Source organism: Rattus norvegicus, chromosome 20 (genome assembly GCF_036323735.1).
Source record: "Rattus norvegicus strain BN/NHsdMcwi chromosome 20, GRCr8, whole genome shotgun sequence".
In the NCBI taxonomy this organism is placed as follows: Eukaryota; Metazoa; Chordata; class Mammalia; order Rodentia; family Muridae; genus Rattus; species Rattus norvegicus.
The window spans coordinates 36,097,807-36,118,300 of NC_086038.1; the positions used below are offsets into that span (position 1 = coordinate 36,097,807).

Below are 20,494 nucleotides of genomic sequence, written 5' to 3' on the forward strand. Positions count from 1 at the left end.
GGCACTCCTGAGGCTGCAGAGCGGAAGAGACCACCAACACTGCTCACCCCTGCCCACATCCCTGGCCCAAGAGGAAACTGTATAAGGCCTCTGGGCTCCCGTGGGGGAGGGCCCAGGATCGGCAGGACCCCTGCGCCTGAGACACCGCCGGACCCTGAAGGAAACAGACCGGATAAACAGTTCTCTGCACCCAAATCCCGTGGGAGGGAGAGCTAAACCTTCAGAGAGGCGGACAGGCCTGGGAAACCAGAAGAGACTGCTCCCTGCACACACATCTCGGACGCCAGAGGAAAAAGGAAAGACCATCTGGAACCCTGGTGCACTGAAGCTCCCGGAAGGGGCGGCACAGGTCTTCCTGGTTGCTGCCGCTGCAGAGAGCCCCTGGGCAGCACCCCACGAGCGAACCTGAGCCTCGGGACCACAGGTAAGACCAAATTTTCTGCTGCAAGAAAGCTGCCTGGTGAACTCAAGACACAGGCCCACAGGAACAGCTGAAGACCTGTAGAGAGGAAAAACTACACGCCCGAAAGCAGAACACTCTGTCCCCATAACTGACTGAAAGAGAGGAAAAGAGGTCTACAGCACTCCTGACACACAGGCTTATAGGACAGTCTAGCCACTGTCAGAAATAGCAAAACAAAGTAACACTAGAGATAATCTGATGGCGAGAGGCAAGCGCAGGAACCCAAGCAACAGAAACCAAGACTACATGCCATCATCGGAGCCCAATTCTCCCACCAAAACAAACATGGAATATCCAAACACACCAGAAAAGCAAGATCTAGTTTCAAAATCATATTTGATCATGATGCTGGAGGACTTCAAGAAAGACTTGAACACACTTAGGGAAGCACAGGAAAACATTAATAAACAAGTAAAAGCCTACAGAGAGGAATCGCAAAAATCCCTGAAAGAATTCCAGGAAAACACAATCAAACAGTTGAAGGAATTAAAAATGGAAATAGAAGCAATCAAGAAAGAACACATGGAAACAACCCTGGATATAGAAAACCAAAAGAAGAGACAAGGAGCTGTAGATACAAGCTTCACCAACAGAATACAAGAGATGGAAGAGAGAATCTCAGGAGCAGAAGATTCCATAGAAATCATTGACTCAACTGTCAAAGATAATGTAAAGCGGAAAAAGCTACTGGTCCAAAACATACAGGAAATCCAGGACTCAATGAGAAGATCAAACCTAAGGATAATAGGTATAGAAGAGAGTGAAGACTCCCAGCTCAAAGGACCAGTAAATATCTTCAACAAAATCATAGAAGAAAACTTCCCTAACCTAAAAAAAGAGATACCCATACACATACAAGAAGCCTACAGAACTCCAAATAGATTGGACCAGAAAAGAAACACCTCCCGTCACATAATTGTCAAAACACCAAACGCACAAAATAAAGAAAGAATATTAAAAGCAGTAAGGGAAAAAGGTCAAGTAACATATAAAGGGAGACCTATCAGAATCACACCAGACTTCTCGCCAGAAACTATGAAGGCCAGAAGATCCTGGACTGATGTTATACAGACCCTAAGAGAACACAAATGCCAGCCCAGATTACTGTATCCAGCAAAACTCTCAATTAACATTGATGGAGAAACCAAGATATTCCATGACAAAACCAAATTTACACAATATCTTTCTACAAATCCAGCACTACAAAGGATAATAAATGGTAAAGCCCAACATAAGGAGGCAAGCTATACCCTAGAAGAAGCAAGAAACTGATCGTCTTGGCAACAAAACAAAGAGAATGAAAGCACACAAACATAACCTCACATCCAAATATGAATATAACGGGAAGCAATAATCACTATTCCTTAATATCTCTCAATATCAATGGCCTCAACTCCCCAATAAAAAGACATAGATTAACAAACTGGATACGCAACGAGGACCCTGCATTCTGCTGCCTACAGGAAACACACCTCAGAGACAAAGACAGACACTACCTCAGAGTGAAAGGCTGGAAAACAACTTTCCAAGCAAATGGTCAGAAGAAGCAAGCTGGAGTAGCCATTCTAATATCAAATAAAATCAATTTCCAACTAAAAGTCATCAAAAAAGATAAGGAAGGACACTTCATATTCATCAAAGGAAAAATCAACCAAGATGAACTCTCAATCCTAAATATCTATGCCCCAAATAAAAGGGCACCTACATACGTAAAAGAAACCTTACTAAAGCTCAAAACACACATTGCACCTCACACAATAATAGTGGGAGATTTCAACACCCCACTCTCATCAATGGACAGATCATGGAAACAGAAATTAAACAGTGATGTAGACAGACTAAGAGAAGTCATGAGCCAAATGGACTTAACGGATATTTATAGAACATTCTATCCTAAAGCAAAAGGATATACCTTCTTCTCAGCTCCTCATGGTACTTTCTCCAAAATTGACCATATAATTGGTCAAAAAACGGGCCTCAACAGGTACAGAAAGATAGAAATAATCCCATGCGTGCTATCGGACCACCACGGCCTAAAACTGGTCTTCAATAACAATAAGGGAAGAATGCCCACATATACGTGGAAATTGAACAATGCTCTACTCAATGATAACCTGGTCAAGGAAGAAATAAAGAAAGAAATTAAAAACTTTTTAGAATTTAATGAAAATGAAGATACAACATACTCAAACTTATGGGACACAATGAAAGCTGTGCTAAGAGGAAAACTCATAGCGCTGAGTGCCTGCAGAAAGAAACAAGAAAGAGCATATGTCAGCAGCTTGACAGCACACCTAAAAGCTCTAGAACAAAAAGAAGCAAATACACCCAGGAGGAGTAGAAGGCAGGAAATAATCAAACTCAGAGCTGAAATCAACCAAGTAGAAACAAAAAGGACCATAGAAAGAATCAACAGAACCAAAAGTTGGTTCTTTGAGAAAATCAACAAGATAGATAAACCCTTAGCCAGACTAACGAGAGGACACAGAGAGTGTGTCCAAATTAACAAAATCAGAAATGAAAAGGGAGACATAACTACAGATTCGGAGGAAATTCAAAAAATCATCAGATCTTACTATAAAAACCTATATTCAACAAAATTTGAAAATCTTCAGGAAATGGACAATTTCCTAGACAGATACCAGGTATCGAAGTTAAATCAGGAACAGATAAACCAGTTAAACAACCCCATAACTCCTAAGGAAATAGAAGCAGTCATTAAAGGTCTCCCAACCAAAAAGAGCCCAGGTCCAGACGGGTTTAGTGCAGAATTCTATCAAACCTTCATAGAAGACCTCATACCAATATTATCCAAACTATTCCACAAAATTGAAACAGATGGAGCCCTACCGAATTCCTTCTACGAAGCCACAATTACTCTTATACCTAAACCACACAAAGACACAACAAAGAAAGAGAACTTCAGACCAATTTCCCTTATGAATATCGACGCAAAAATACTCAATAAAATTCTGGCAAACCGAATTCAAGAGCACATCAAAACAATCATCCACCATGATCAAGTAGGCTTCATCCCAGGCATGCAGGGATGGTTTAATATACGGAAAACCATCAACGTGATCCATTATATAAACAAACTGAAAGAACAGAACCACATGATCATTTCATTAGATGCTGAGAAAGCATTTGACAAAATTCAACACCCCTTCATGATAAAAGTCCTGGAAAGAATAGGAATTCAAGGCCCATACCTAAACATAGTAAAAGCCATATACAGCAAACCAGTTGCTAACATTAAACTAAATGGAGAGAAACTTGAAGCAATCCCACTAAAATCAGGGACTAGACAAGGCTGCCCACTCTCTCCCTACTTATTCAATATAGTTCTTGAAGTTCTAGCCAGAGCAATCAGACAACAAAAGGAGATCAAAGGGATACAGATCGGAAAAGAAGAGGTCAAAATATCACTGTTTGCAGATGACATGATAGTATATTTAAGTGATCCCAAAAGTTCCACCAGAGAACTACTAAAGCTGATAAACAACTTCAGCAAAGTGGCTGGGTATAAAATTAACTCAAATAAATCAGTTGCCTTCCTCTATACAAAAGAGAAACAAGCCGAGAAAGAAATTAGGGAAACGACACCCTTCATAATAGACCCAAATAATATAAAGTACCTCGGTGTGACTTTAACCAAGCAAGTAAAAGATCTGTACAATAAGAACTTCAAGACACTGAGGAAAGAAATTGAAGAAGACCTCAGAAGATGGAAAGATCTCCCATGCTCATGGATTGGCAGGATTAATATGGTAAAAATGGCCATTTTACCAAAAGCAATCTACAGATTCAATGCAATCCCCATCAAAATACCAATCCAATTCTTCAAAGAGTTAGACAGAACAATTTGCAAATTCATCTGGAATAACAAAAAACCCAGGATAGCTAAAGCTATCCTCAACAATAAAAGGACTTCAGGGGGAATCACTATCCCTGAACTCAAGCAGTATTACAGAGCAATAGTGATAAAAACTGCATGGTATTGGTACAGAGACAGACAGATAGACCAATGGAATAGAATTGAAGACCCAGAAATGAACACACACACCTATGGTCACTTGATTTTTGACAAAGGAGCCAAAACCCATCCAATGGAAAAAAGATAGCATTTTCAGCAAATGGTGCTGGTTCAACTGGAGGGCAACATGTAGAAGAATGCAGATCGATCCATCCTTATCACCCTGTACAAAGCTTAAGTCCAAGTGGATCAAGGACCTCCACATCAAACCAGACACACTCAAACTAATAGAAGAAAAACTAGGGAAGCATCTGGAACACATGGGCACTGGAAAAAATTTCCTGAACAAAACACCAATGGCTTATGCTCTAAGATCAAGAATCGACAAATGGGATCTCATAAAACTGCAAAGCTTCTGTAAGGCAAAGGACACTGTGGTTAGGACAAAACGGCAACCAACAGATTGGGAAAAGATCTTTACCAATCCTACAACAGATAGAGGCCTTATTTCCAAAATATACAAAGAACTCAAGAAGTTAGACCGCAGGGAAACAAATAACCCTATTAAAAAATGGGGTTCAGAGCTAAACAAAGAATTCACAGCTGAGGAATGCCGAATGGCTGAGAAACACCTAAAGAAATGTTCAACATCTTTAGTCATAAGGGAAATGCAAATCAAAACAACCCTGAGATTTCACCTCACACCAGTGCGATTGGCTAAGATCAAAAACTCAGGTGACAGCAGATGCTGGCGAGGATGTGGAGAAAGAGGAACACTCCTCCATTGTTGGTGGGATTGCAGACTGGTAAAACCATTCTGGAAATCAGTCTGGAGGTTCCTCAGAAAATTGGACATTGAACTGCCTGAGGATCCAGCTATACCTCTCTTGGGCATATACCCAAAAGATGCCTCAACATATAAAAGAGACACGTGCTCCACTATGTTCATCGCAGCCTTATTTATAATAGCCAGAAAATGGAAAGAACCCAGATGCCCTTCAACAGAGGAATGGATACAGAAAATGTGGTACATCTACACAATGGAATATTACTCAGCTATCAAAAACAACGAGTTTATGAAATTCGTAGGCAAATGGTTGGAACTGGAAAATATCATCCTGAGTGAGCTAACCCAATCACAGAAAGACATACATGGTATGCACTCATTGATAAGTGGCTATTAGCCCAAATGCTTGAATTACCCTAGATCCCTAGAACAAACGAAACTCAAGACGGATGATCAAAATGTGAATGCTTCACTCCTTCTTTAAATGAGGAAAAAGAATACTCTTGGCAGGGAAGGGAGAGGCAAAGATTAAAACAGAGACTGAAGGAACACCCATTCAGAGCCTGCCCCACATGTGGCCCATACATATACAGCCACCCAATTAGACAAGATGGATGAAGCAAAGAAGTGCAGACCGACAGGAGCCGGATGTAGATCGCTCCTGAGAGACACAGCCAGAATACAGCAAATATAGAGGCGAATGCCAGCAGCAAACCACTGAACTGAGAATAGGTCCCCTATTGAAGGAATCAGAGAAAGAACCGGAAGAGCTTGAAGGGGCTCGAGACCCCAAAAGTACAACAATGCCAAGCAACCAGAGCTTCCAGGGACTAAGCCACTACCTAAAGACTATACATGGACTGACCCTGGACTCTGACCCCATAGGTAGCAATGAATATCCTAGTAAGAGCACCAGTGGAAGGGGAAGCCCTGGGTCCTGCTAAGACTGAACCCCCAGTGAACTAGTCTATGGGGGGGAGGGCGGCAATGGGGGGAGGGTTGGGAGGGGAACACCCATAAGGAAGGGGAGGGGGGAGGGGGATGTTTGCCCGGAAACCGGGAAAGGGAATAACACTCGAAATGTATATAAGAAATACTCAAGTTAATAAAAAATTATAAGCCCGTGGAAAAAAAAAAAAAAAAAAAAAAAGAAAGAATGTAAGCCACTTACAATAGATGCTCACTAGTTCAGCTTAACCACTACCCAGGATATACATGCTAATTAATATACCACATAATCTATTAAAAATAATCACTAAGTAGATGCTCATATTTTCTAAAAACAAGCACTGAGTTTTCTTAACAATAAAGTACTCAGTGGGGATAGCTATGTAATCAACTATACATAGCTTTATTCCCATTCAAACTGAAATTATGGGGTTGGGGATTTAGCTCAGTGGTAGAGCGCTTGTCTAGGAAGCGCACGGCCCTGGGTTCGGTCCCCAGCTCCGAAAAAAAAGAAAGAAAAAAAACTGAAATTATCGGAAAATAGATGGAGTGTGTGTATTTCTTGAACCAAATAAATCTCTAAAGAAATTCTTCCTGGGGGCATGAGTACCTGAGTTCACATCCCTGGGACCAAGATAAACATTCAGGCAGGGTGGTGTACATCTGCAACTCTAGCAATGGGCGATGGGATGGCAGAGATGGAGGGACCCCAGTGTCCCTAGGCCAGCCAGCACAGGCAAGCCATAAGCACCAGGCTGTTGAGGTTTGGTCCTTGCTATCTACTGTAATGCTAAGAGTGGGTCCCCAAGATCTGGCTGTCTCAGAGACAAGAGATGCTCTGCACATATAGCTTGCCCCCAGTTATTTCTGGTTGGTAAATAAAGATACCAACAGACAATAGCTGGAAAGAAGAGATAGAGGTGGGGTTTAGGATTCTTGGGCTTTGAGGTTGGAGGGGAACTACAGGGGGGAAGAAGAACCAACATAGGTTAGGTGAGTTCGAGAGAACATGGCCCTTAGAGCTAGGCACCTGGAATTAGAATCAGCCCAGATGAAAGACAGTAAGTAATAACTCAGGGTTATTGATAGAAAAGTAGATTTTAATAGCTTAGAGGGTACAGACCTGCCCAGTTTTAGTGCTGATTACGGCTTATAATAAATACAAAGGGTGTGTGTGTGTGTGTGTGTGTGTGTGTGTGTGTGTGTGTGTGTGTGTCTTTTATCCAGGAATTAAAGGGTTCTAAAGCATGGGATCAGAATTAAATAATTATAACACCAGGCTCAGGAAAAGACCCTGTCTCTAGATAGATGATAGACAGATAGTAAACAAACCAACCAATGAATGAATGAATGAGCCAATGAATGAACGAATGAACAAACCAATAAATGAATGAACAAACCAATCATCAAGTGAATAAACCAATGAATGAATGAATAAATAATGAGTGAATGAACCAAGGAATGGATGAGGTGGTAAGCAATAGAGGATGACAACTGGTGTTGACACATGAGCACGTATGCACACGTAACACACAGGAAGTAAAGGAAGAAAGGAGTGAGTGCACAAGCGAGACATAAGTGCCCATTTCAGATGGAAAAATTAATCGAGGTTACCCACCCAGAACTCCCACCCAGAACTGCTCATATTACATGCCTGCATCTCACCCCTGAACAAACTGCAACCCTGCAGGAGGACCAGCAGCCTCAATTACCCAGACCGCAGAGATCCCTCAGACACTGGTCACCAACCAGGCAGCACGCAGCAGCTGAGACGAGGCCCTCAACACATACACAGCAGAGCACTCCTGGTCTGGGTTCAGCCAGAGAAGATGCACCCAACCCTCAGGAGACTGGAGGCCCAGGGAGGTTAGAGGGCTGGTGGGTGGGTGAAGTGGGGACGTCCTTGCGGAGACACGGGGGTTAGGGGGGGCAGTAAGGGGTGTGGAACTGTGGGAAGCGGGGGGGTGGACCAGGAGGAGAATAAAATCTGGAGGGTAAAGATAAATAAATAAACATAAAAAAAAAGACTAATCACAAGCCCTAGCAACTTGACCTGAAAAACTATGACTCTGTTCTGTAAAGCTTGTGATTTTCTTGTAGGTTCTGAGTTTGATGAACATGAATGTTATTTTCTCAAAAGTTCTTTCGTTGTTGTAGGTTATAGCAATATACACCATCTTAAAGATGCAAACTGTGTCTGGAGAGAAGAGGGGGAAATAGACTTTTCAGCGTTGTGTGTGAATGCTTGCTTTATTATTTCCTACATGATTGATAGATGTCACAAGTGAAATTTATAAGACAATGCAGTGAGACAAGAGCAGTGAAAACGGGGAAATGAGATTCTTTTGCAGAGGTGGCCTTACTGTTGGGGTTCAGAGTCCTTTGTCACATGACTGTGGAAAAGAACTCAGATACACTGCAGTGTGTGGTTGAGGAAGGGGCAGGAGGGCCGCTAAAGAGAGGTGGTCTTTCGTCTAACTGCGGCTGGCGTTACAATTCGGGTATTTTCTGGTCAAACTGCATCAGCACAGAGTGGACTTCAGGAAACAGAGACATATTGAGAAAATATCAACGAAAATTGACTTCTTCATGTATATGGAATTTATTAATAGAATTAATAGAAAACTTATTCATACCATTTACTTTAAAAATAAAATAAAATAACTGGTATTTTCATTGTCGAATAGATGTTTAAAAAATTCTAAATTTATTTTTCATAAGAACAAAGATCACAATGACACTAAAAATATCTCCAATAAAATGCAAATAAATCATATATTTACACGCACATAAAGTTACATGTATATGTTAAATGAAAATATTTCCAAATTAATGAAATTTATTCTTAAATGTACATATGTAAAATATCTTGCAAATATTTCAACACTACCTTGTTCCAACAAAAATACCAAGATGAACCATCAGAACACCATATTTTTGCTGTGATTTTTCTTTAAATATTACTTGTTTGTTTTTATATTTACTCCTTTTAACTTTGTATGTAAATTAATTTTATAATTTAACATTTAAAAATTCTGCAAATACCTTCATTCAATAATAAAAAGAATCAGGCCTTTCGTGTGTCTACAAATCAAATATATAAATTCATTAGAATTTATATACCAGTTCCTAACTGGTCCTCGAGTCTACTGAGCATTTTTCTATATTACCTAAATTTTTCTTCTGTTACATTTTGATATATAGTTTGCTTTTATTTCATGCTTTTGAGAAATGAAGAATTTGTATATAGATTTTTGAAAGAAATAGTTCTTGTCTAATAAACATCTATAATAGTAAATAAATAAATAAATAAATAAGTCCTAATCAAACACACAAACAAAAAACCCCAGCCCAGCTACTGCTAATTGCAGTCTAGACTACAAGGGCATCATCGTATTTGACGTTGTCTTTTAAACTTACCTCCTTAGGTTGCCCAGGATCCAACTGATCTAAAATCAACTGTAGTTTCCCTTGACAGAATTTGTAACTCTGTAATGGAATTGGTAGAACATACAGTTATTTAGAGACTTCCAGCAGGAACACTATAAATGACTGTTAACACAACCGCAGGCACACGGTCACGCTGAACAATGGAAACACGATCTATTTTGACTTAAAGAAACTCCTAACTTTTGTTCACCACCATTTTATAGTCAGAACTAAATTTTGTAACAGAATACCGCATCTTCCTGTACATGAAACTGTTTGCTGAACAACTTAATGCAATAGCACTGTAAGACTCAAAAAATATTTTTTAAAAAAAACCCACATTACAGACCCAGAAACGTGACATGTATGAAACAACAGCAGCAAACACAGAAAAGCAGGAATATCTCAGAGCACTACTCAGAACCTTCTGTGTGACGCTGGATTTCACTTAACCTCTATACTTGGTGTAACTGTCCAAACACAAAGCTTCCATCTAGAGAAGGGCTACCGTTCACATACAGGCTCCTCCAGAGAGCTGTACACCTGCCCACTTTCCACGGAGACTTTGACTCAGAAAAAAACTCTTCTTGAAGAAACATTCCCCTGGTGACAAGATGGAGGTCTCTCTGCACCCTGCACCACCCACCCTCCCCACGGCTACTCTTTGGTAGCATGGCGTGGTCACTGGCAGTTCCTCGTGGGCCGAAGTGTTATCCTTACTACACACAGGTCTGGACCGTTTTCTTTTTCACTTCAGCACCCCCATACTGAAAGGAGTGCACAACTACAGGGTTAAGGGCCCAATCTTAATTATGCCAAAGCTAGTTGCAGTCCTACTGTTGTTCTCTATGGAACGATGAGAGAGAGCAGGCCTAGCTGCCCCAGGACAAGAAAGTCCAAATGAATTCAAGATTTCATATCTGTCAACAAACAATTCTTTTCAAATTTTGGGCAGAAATATGAGTCAGAGGTTACTTGTTTCTTTTCTAAAGGATTTGAGTTGGGTTCAAGCAGGTCAAAAATGTCAACAACTCCAGTTCTATCAGACACACAAATACACACATAAAAATAAATCTTTAAAAATTATTAAAAAAGACTTCAAAGTGTCCCATCTTGCTCATTTTAAAACTGTACAATTTAGCTATACATGATATTTGATTTTTATTCCAGCATTACTTGTTTTATTTCATATGTATAGTGTTTTACCTATGTTTGGACAACACGGTACCTGAATAGGTCAGAAGCATTAGATTACCTGGAATTGTAGTTACAGATGGTCACGAGCCATCATTTAGGGGCTGCTATTTTTAAAACATGAAAACAGAGCCCAAGCTTAGAATCTCAATTGTATTACAATTACATAACTAAGAGTATGAAAGATAACGATAGAAGAGGCACACATATATAGGAAAGCAGCTATCTTGTCTAGTGGAGAATACATAAACATAGGTAACTTGTAGTATAGAAATCATACAGATAACACAAACACCTTTATATGTGCACATTTGAATGTACACAATGCACACATGCACATAGGTATGTATATGAATGAGAGTATATGCACTAAAGCATGTGACTATATTACTTATTACACATATTCATTCAGTGAAGAGGTAAATTAATACGTGTCTTCTGCCAGGCACTTCCAACTCTGGTAACTGATTTCTGCTGTCATTTCTACCATATGATGTTTACCAGATTGTTATCCGTATCCAAATGCCTTACCCATAGGTTCATTAGAAAGATTTAAATAACAAAAAAGAGTGTTTGTTAGTTTTTGTCAACACGACACAAGCAGAGGGAAGCCAGTTTCCTATCCTGGTAAGAGGGAAGCTCAATCATAGCATTGCCTCCATCAAATTGGCCTATGGGCTCAACTTTGGTGCATTTTCTTGGTCAATACTTGATGTGGGCAGCTCAGCTAAGCAATGAAGAGCAAGGCAGTAAGCAGCTTTGCTCCACAGTCCCTGCCTCTGCTCCTGCTTGAGTTTCTACCCTGACCTCGCAGAATGATGGACGTGTTAACTAAATAGACCTTTTTCTCCCCAAATTGTTTTTGGTCAAGAAAGCAAACAAGGACAAAGCATGTCACAGATGCGGGATAGAAGCTGAATTCAGAGTTCTAAGTCATATCTCCTCCTTCCAGCCACCTTATCCTCAACTCCCATCTCTCTTTCTCAGTCCTGCATCACCCCACAGCATCACTGTGCCCAGGGGCTAACTGAGTGCTTCCCTTTATCACTATTAAAATCTGAAAACTGTTCAAATAAATCATACATTTCTCTGTTATCTATATAAAAAATATGAAGTAACTGTGTTTCACCTACAACAGCGCAAATAAGAAGAAATCTGAAAACATCATTCACTGATACCCACATTGATCCATTCTTATCTGTAATACAGTTACACGGTCCTTAACAGCTGTGACAAATAGTGAGCAAGCAATTACTTGAACACTCTGTTACACTTGACGAGACAAGCAGCATTATGCTAAGTAGCAGTCAATTAAAAAGATAATCCTTAGTTCTTAACAGAATTCATCTCTTTGAGTGGCCACTGCAAGGAGACTTCGTATTGCAGTCTCTTTATGTGCACCATCCCTCCCAGACACTGAAATCTCTAATCTTAGAGTTTACAAACTGTCCTGGCTCACCGACATTGTAGTTCCTTGACTTTTTCCTACTTTGTCACTACTACTCTCTGATCAACACACTGGTGTGATTGGGGAAGTGGCCTCCAATAGGCTCATATATATGAATACTTGGTCCCCAATTGGTGGAACTATTTGGGAAGGGTTAATGGGTGTGGCCTTGTTGGAGGAGGTGTGTCACTGGGGGGTGGACTCTGAGGTTTGATAAGCCTAGACCACCACTCCCAGTGGCTCTCAGCTAATGCTCCAGGGCCATGACTACCTGCCAGCTACCATTATCCCTGCCATGATGGCCATGGGTTCTAACCCGTTGGAACCATGATCTCCAAATTAAACAATTTCTTTTATAAACTGCCTTAATCGTGGTGTCTTACTATAACAATACACAACTAAAATACCATATTTAAAAATCTTTCATTTGTGCTTTTTCAGAAGACATTCCATAGCCAAGCAGCAGGTGATGAACTCGCTGTCTAGCCAAAGCTGGCCTTTTGAACTCCTTATCCTCTTGAATCCACTTACAAAGTGCATGTGCCACAGGCATGTGCCACCACCTACTGTTGGGCCTCATTGTCTTTACATCCTGTGATCATTCATTGTAGCTAATTAACTTTCCTTCCTGCCATGAGATTTACCCAACCCAAAGAACCTAATGGGCAAGGCGGCATACATATGTACACTCAGCAATGCTGGACCCGTGCATCAGGTTTGGGAGTTCAAGGTCAGCTACATACCAAAACCCTGACTAGAAACTTTAACATTAATTAACTTAATTAATTCATTAATTAAAAGGTAGCAATAAAAATAAGAGATAAAAGCTCCTAACTCTCCTCTGACAATTCTATCTCCACTCATACTACAAACAGGAGCACCTCAGCTGTCACCTACTTGTCTACAGTTAAACGTCACAGATGATTCAGACTGCGCTAGCGCCAACACAAACCTTTCTATCAGGAGGGTGTGGCATTTTTTGCTACTTGTCATTCTAGTGGCATCTGATCCTGAAGAAACTAACTTGACCACATCTCCACATCTGAGTCTCTAATCCCAGCATCAAATGCAAGGTACCACCTCCATCAGGGCTCAAAAACCGCAGTTACAACTGTGGTTCTGATACTGTTTGCACCAACTTTTAGACTCCACCAGTGAACTTTATGGATCCATCTCTATTTACTATGACCAAGCCTCCTCAGTCCAAATTCTTACTGTTTCTTTTAATGACCGAGATGGGCTTCCAACTTGTCTCCTGGTAACTATGGCCCACCATGCTCTTACACCTACAGTGTAGTGAAAGTCCTCCTAAAACCACTTCTCTAGAAAACCTTGAAATGATTACCCTTTCCTGTGCAAGCAAAGTGTAAGTTGTCTCAAATATTTACTCAGCATTCCAGTTTTATAGCTAGGATCTATAAATAATGATTAAAGTATAACCTTTGCCTTCTCTTCACAATCCAGCCCTCATCAACCATTCCAAACTACTCCCCCAAAACCTTCTGTAACCTTTCAAATAAAATACCATGATAGGCTCATATATATAACTAGTCTAATCTGACTTAAAGCTGTCCTGCATTATATTAAGAACTGTTCTTGTGTTATTGTTTATTCTTGGATAAATATAAATCGTCACAGCAGCTAACTAGAACATACTTAGTTAGAGCATGTGAAGTGTTGACTTTAATACATATCTGCTACATTTTCTAAATGCGGCCTGGATAGAAAGCTCCTGGGGGTGTTAAGCATGTCTGTGGCTTAATTTGGGAAGCACCACATGGATCTGTTGTAGGTAACAGATGTGGCCATGACAATATAAGAAACTTCCAGAAATAATTAAGACATAATTACTTGTGTTAAAGCAGAACTGAGGAAATCATTTCTAAGCATAGTACATAGGTGAAAAGCAAGAACAATAGATGGTCAAAACTCTCTTTGAATTTATGTATTTACAGTGCTTTATGGTAATTGTCACCTGTTGCTCTTACATTGCTACCTTAAACAATGTTTCATCTTTGTCCTAATCAGTTTTTACTGTCACCTTGACACAACCTAGAGACTGCAGAGAAGAGGGAACCTCACTGGTCTGTGGGCATGTCTGAAACATTTTCTTGATTGATCATTGATATGAGAGGACCCAGCCTGCCATGGGCACCACCATATCCTTGTAAGTGCCTGTGGGCAAATCTGTAGGGCATTTTCTTGATTGGTGATTGATGTAGAAATGCCCAGCCCAATGTGGGCATTGGCATTCCTGGCCAGGAGGCCTGGGTTAAGTGTGAAACAGGCTGAGGAAGCCAGAAAACTGGTTTGTTTCTATTTCAGTTCCTACCTCCAGGTTCCTGCCTTGACTTCCCTCACTGATTAAGTATAACTTGAGAGTTGTAAGCAGAAATAAACTATCTCCTGCCAAAGTTGCTTTTGGTCATGGTGCTCTATCATAGCAAGAAAAACCATAACTAGGATACTGGCAAAACATACAACCACACAAAATAAGCATATCTTTTCAAATAAAAATTCAAAAAGAAATCTGAGGCATAGAAAAGGTTGAGAACCAAGTTCAAAGTTCATCAGTAGTGCAGACATAGATTACTACAGGCTGACTTAGCTCAAGATAAATTCAGAATTATTAAGGCTTCCCTGGAATAGCCTTTTTAAAATTGTAGTACATCTAAAATTTTTTAATTATGCACCTACTTATAAATAAACTTTAAATACAGAATAAGGTAATTTCAAAACCAAAAGAATGTTCTACTGTTTTCAGACATTAAGCTTATTCTAAGATTTGCTAGATGTTTTAGTTACACTGATCAAAAAGAAATCTGCACTTTCTATTATAAGTGCTGCATTTTAAAATGATAAAGTCTATTATTATTTTAAGTAATGAAGAAGCACTAAAGTATTCATATAAAAGAAAAATTAGTGTGGTTACTCAAAGTACTGTAGTTTCTGCTGTCAACCTGTCTCCCCAGAGGAGTAATAGCAAACCAAGAAATAGGCAAACATAAGCACAATCCTTGCCTACCAGGTTTTCTCCCAAACTATCCACTTTAATGAGACCAGATGATACTAGTGCTCCCATTTTTAAAAGTCTCACCCATCTTCCCCTTGGACCTCTATGTTTTTAAGACTTTAGGTTCCTGCTTTTCTGTTTGTTTGTTTTTTCCAAAACAATCAGAAAAAAAAAAAAAAACAGAAAACACCAACTGGAGCAGCTGAAAGTGGAGGAGTCCGTCAGCGGACGGTTGTGCTACACCTGATCTTACTATTCTCATGAGGCTGAGAATAGCCGCTGCACTCTCTATGTCATCCAGGCATCCTCACCAGAGCGCCGCAGTCTGGAGGATTTCAGAAGAGGCCAGAAAATGAGTTAAGCTCGAGACATTAAAGCTTGAAGAGTTGTGACAAAATGCTAATACCACCTTAGGAGAATGGAAACCCTAGCTTCTGAAGAGTATGAGAAAGGCAGTACACCTAGGGTAGGATGAAGGCACTCCACAAAATCTCAACAAGAAGAGCTCAGATCCTAGCAATACATGGAGTGTATGCTGTTCCCAGGAGAGGGAATCCATTTCCTCCCCTTTTTCGGCCTCTGGGGCCTGTCTGAGCTTCCTGTCCCTCTACTCCATGCTCCAGCCCACAGACACATTAGTCCAGTGGCCCTGGCAACCTACACAGCACACTATCTACCTTGATCCCCTTGGGCTTTTCACACATACACCCTTGTGACTCTGCAAGGCCATGAGGAGGCCACTGCACTTCACACAAAGACGACGTAGTAACATCAGTAAAGTCCTACCTGCCCCAGGTCCCATGCTCACAGGCTCTAAGGATTTGTACACGGACATCTTAGGGAGGGAAATTACTCTGCCTATCACAAGGACCAAAGGATGGCTCATCACATAGCACACTTTCCTATAAAACAAAGAAGCTAATGCCTTAAACAGGTAACAATGTAAGACCAACAGGTGGCAGTCACTATACAGTGACTTCACATAAACTATACCTCCTGGGGTAGGTTTCCTTTAAGAGAACAGCTAGCCCATTTCAAAGCAATATAACACTTATTCTGTACTGCATTAAATAGTTAAAAAGTTAAATAAATGTGAGAGAAGATAGAAGAAAAGAAAGGACAAGAATTGTAAAATTTTAATGTATATTGGAGGGAATATTCCAATTTTTCAGCAGGAAAGGATCCAATACCAAACTCTTCCATTGCGCTGCTTAAAATTTTGGTAAAACCTATCATCCCTTCTTTATTTCTCAGTATCTGCAAGTCTCCATATATTAATAAATCCCTTGTTTTTCAGTAATAGATAAAAATCCAGATATGATCAAGTTATAATCTTTCAAATAATAATGAGAGAACTATTCCATTCATAAAAATACAACAGCAACATTAAATTACAATCAGCAGAATGAATAGGTAATCTACAGAATGCAAAGCCATTTTTGTCACTTGTACATGAAACAGAGGATTAATATCTAAAATTAATTTTAGTCCAAACTTAAACACATTAAAAAAAATTACCCAATCAATAAATGAGTTAATAAGCCAAATAGATAGTTCTCAATAAAAGACATACAAGTGGCAAATATATGTGTGAAACAATGTTCAATATCTTTAACTGTCAGGGAAATGCCATTTAAAACAGCTTTGAACCACAGTCTGGTTAACCCCAGTCAGAATGGCTACCATCAAGACAGCTAAGGCTGGTGAAGTTATGGGGAGAGAGATCCTTTACCCAGCTGGCAGAAAAATAAATGACAGCAGCTACTTGGAAACCAATACAGATGTTCCTCAAAAAACTGGAAATAGAACTCCGCTCTGCCCCAACTGTACATAGTGTACATAGTCAAGAACTGTAAGTCAACATACCACAAAGATACTTGTGCATGCACATTTATTGTTGTTCTATCTTAATAATTGAGAAATGGAATCACCTCTGATGTCTATCAAAAGATGAATGGATAAAAAAAAAGTAGTACATAGATACCATGGAAATTTAAGGCAGCCATAAAGAAAAGATAGACAGGGATGGAAAATGCATAAAGCCACAGTCACTGTTTTAAAGAGGTAAGCCAGACTCAGAATGACAAGTGCCACACTTGCTTTTGTTTACAAAACTTAGATGTAAATTAGTCTGTGTGAAGGCCGTGAAGGTAGAATTGACACTACTTGGGAGAACGGAGGGGACGAGCAAGCAAAAGGCATTGAGGAGGCTGACTGAGTGGAAAAGGGGGTGAGTGGGAACAATGTATAATGGCCTATGTCCGTGAAATGTCATAAGGAAACCCATTGCTTTACATGCTAACCATAGGTTTTGATTATAGAAAAGAAAAATCCAGATACATTGATTTCAGCCCAGAGCAAGCACCAATTCTGAAGGGATCAACCAGACTGGCAGTGGTTAGTGGAGTTCTAACAAGGCAGAGTCCTTCTTCTTAATGTCATAGTGAAGGACCCAGAGTCTAGCAGCAAGCCAGAGTGGTAAGAGTAACAGCTCTACTATACTAACAGTATGCTAGCCGATGGCAAGGTACAAACAAGACCAGCTACTCCTAAAGGCTATCTCTCTTGGGCGCTGATGCAAGGTGGCTTATCTGGGAACACATGACTTCAGACTAGTGAATAGCTTCTCACAGACAGAGGTTTAGGGTCAAGTGATGATGTCTGACCTTAGTCCCTGAGACAGAGATACTTCTCAGTCCAGCAAGTATCAGGAGCAAAGATTGTCATTCTCTTGACCTACTCATGTCACTGATTGGTGTGTCAACATAAAGTTCCTGGCATATACACACCGGATGGACTAAAGCAGGGGGCTGCACTCCGGTTCTCCCAGCTGCCATCAAACTCACGGTCAGGAAAAAAAAAAACCAAACACTGTTGCCGATGCTTAGGGATGATTGGGGTCAGGACCTCTACAGAGTAATTCAGAGTAACCTTGATCAGCTACCCGTCAAAGCATCTCTTTACCAAGCAAAGCCATCCTCACACACCTCTTCAAGCTCACAAGTATAGCTCTCAAAGAGCCATCAGGGATATTCTAGCATCCATATGTTATACATGCCTTTCAGAAAGAGCAGGCAGCCCATAATGTCCTCATGGACAGAGCTCACTTTCAACCCAATTACACTCTCCTGAAACAGTCATTTTCATAAGGTAGACGCTAGAAGATGCAAAGGTTGCCGGTGTGCAAGCCAAAGCCACAGAGCTGAAAGTATGATGTCATCTGAAGAATCCCAGCAAATCAAAACTTAAAAACAAAAATATCTGGAATTATGACTTCATTCACTCCAAACCGGAAAGATCTGTTATTCTAATTACTAGAACTAACTTAGCATATGGGAATTAGCAAGTGATGAACTCCTAGCTACTCAATTAAGCTTTGGTAGATCTGAAAACCTTCATTTGGGCCGGGGCATATTAACAAATGTTTCTTTTTTCTCTTCTCTTGTGTTTCACTGCATTAAAGAAGCTCATTAAATAAGTAATTTCATTTAATGGTGAGCTCCTGATGTAAGTCTGTCTTTCAATTTCTGAAGAAGCACAGTTAAGCAATTAAGCCAAGCCAGTGAATACACTAAGGTTATCTTCTTCCTGAGAGATTATTATGAACTATAACATGGGAAACTCCCAGTCTCTCTCACATCCTCCGTCACATCGCGTCAGCCTGACTCGCAGAGTACACAGCTCGACAGGGTCTCTCCTGACCAACGATGCAAAGGCAGCTGAGCACAGCCACCGTGAGCTGGCTCTGATTACTTCTGTGGTCACCACTGTACAACCGTACGGCCTCAACAGTGTCACTGTGCCTCTATTTCTTCATGTGTGATCCAAACTCCTCCAATCGATCTTTGCAACACGCTTAGGTCTACTTTCTAAGGATGCTCTTCCTTATCTGTGACAGCTTAAGCCCGGGCCTTGAGATGTGCAGGAAAGTGATCTGTAACTATTACCGGGCGGTAGAAGCCTTCCTTCTCACATCTGTTGACAAATGGTGCAGGTGGAGAGACTGACAGTGTTTGGCCTGGAAGCTTGTCAGGGGCTCTTGGCACATATCTAGCTGCTTTCCCTTGTCTAGTATTAGGACTAGTCTCAAGTCTACCGTTTTCCTAATTCTACTGTAATCAAATGACAAGAACATCTACTTAGGTCCTGGTTAGTAGAAGTGCAAGATCTCTGTCCCGGTTTCTGTAGGTGTCACAAGACATCCTGTTATAAAGAAACTCAGAGAAGAGCGATGTGAAACTTATAATTACAAGGTACAGTGCATCACGAAGAGGATTCCATGAGGCAGGGCCTTGGACAGTCAAATCACCCAGGCAGTCAAGAGCAGCAAGGAGTTAGCATGCGTGCTTCCCTGTGCCCAGCTCATGCTCTCCTCACTGACACAGCCCAGGTTGCTAGGCTTACAGAGGAGCACAGCCCACCTGGTTGAAGGAGGAGTCACTGTCGGAGCAGTTGTCTGTACAGCAGCTGCCACTCTGCTCCTTCTGCACTTTCCTCTGCCTGTCCTGACTGCGTGTCTCATCTTCCTCGAACTTGTTGATCATCGACTCGACCACCACCATCATAATGTTCTTCAGGGAATGCATCATCTCCTTATACCTTTAAATTCAAGGCAGACGTAGGAAATGAACTCAAGATACCCAGGTACATTTCTTACTGTATGAAAGAAAAATTCTTTAAGAACATAATGCTAACAAGGAAAAATCCAACTTTCTGTTTCATAAAAATGGCACAACAAGCGGGCGAAAGGCCAGGGCTGCACAGAAAACCCTGTTTTGAAAACCCAGAAAATTACAACAATGCCAACCAACCAGAGCTCCCAGGGACTAAACCACCAGCCAAAGAGTCACATGGACAGACCCATGGCTCCAACTGCATATGTAGCAGAGGACGGCCTTGTTGGGCAGCAGTGGAAGGAGAAGCCCCTGGTCCTGCCAAGGCTGGACTCAGTGTAGGGGAATGTGGAGGTGGGGTGGTAAGATGGGGGTTGATGGGGGGGATACCCTTTTGGGGTGAGGGAGAGGATAGGGGGCTTATGGACAGGATACCAGGAAAGGGAATAACATTTGAAATGTGAATAAAGAAATATATCCAATTTAAAAAAAAAAACTCAGAAAATTAAAAGAAGACATTCCAAAAGCATATGATTTCTTATACTTTTTTATCTGGAAATATGAAGTAATGTGGTAAAATCAATACAGCTCTAAGCCAAGCTTTCCCCGTGACATGCTTTTCTG

General features: G+C 40.7%; 1 protein-coding gene across 7 annotated transcripts in view; it reads right to left on the minus strand.

The window, feature by feature from the left end:
* Nucleotides 1-20,494, minus strand: part of Tbc1d32 (TBC1 domain family, member 32) — a 230,881-nt gene that overhangs the window by 195,526 nt on the left and 14,861 nt on the right. For all 7 annotated transcript variants that reach the window (XM_039099304.2, XM_039099307.2, XM_063279628.1 and 4 more), the window contains exons 3-4: nt 19,679-19,856; nt 9,595-9,663 (exon numbers count right to left, since the gene is read on the minus strand). In XM_039099304.2, coding sequence (XP_038955232.1) covers nt 9,595-9,663; nt 19,679-19,856 — 247 coding nt within the window. The remainder of the gene's footprint in view (nt 1-9,594; nt 9,664-19,678; nt 19,857-20,494) is intronic.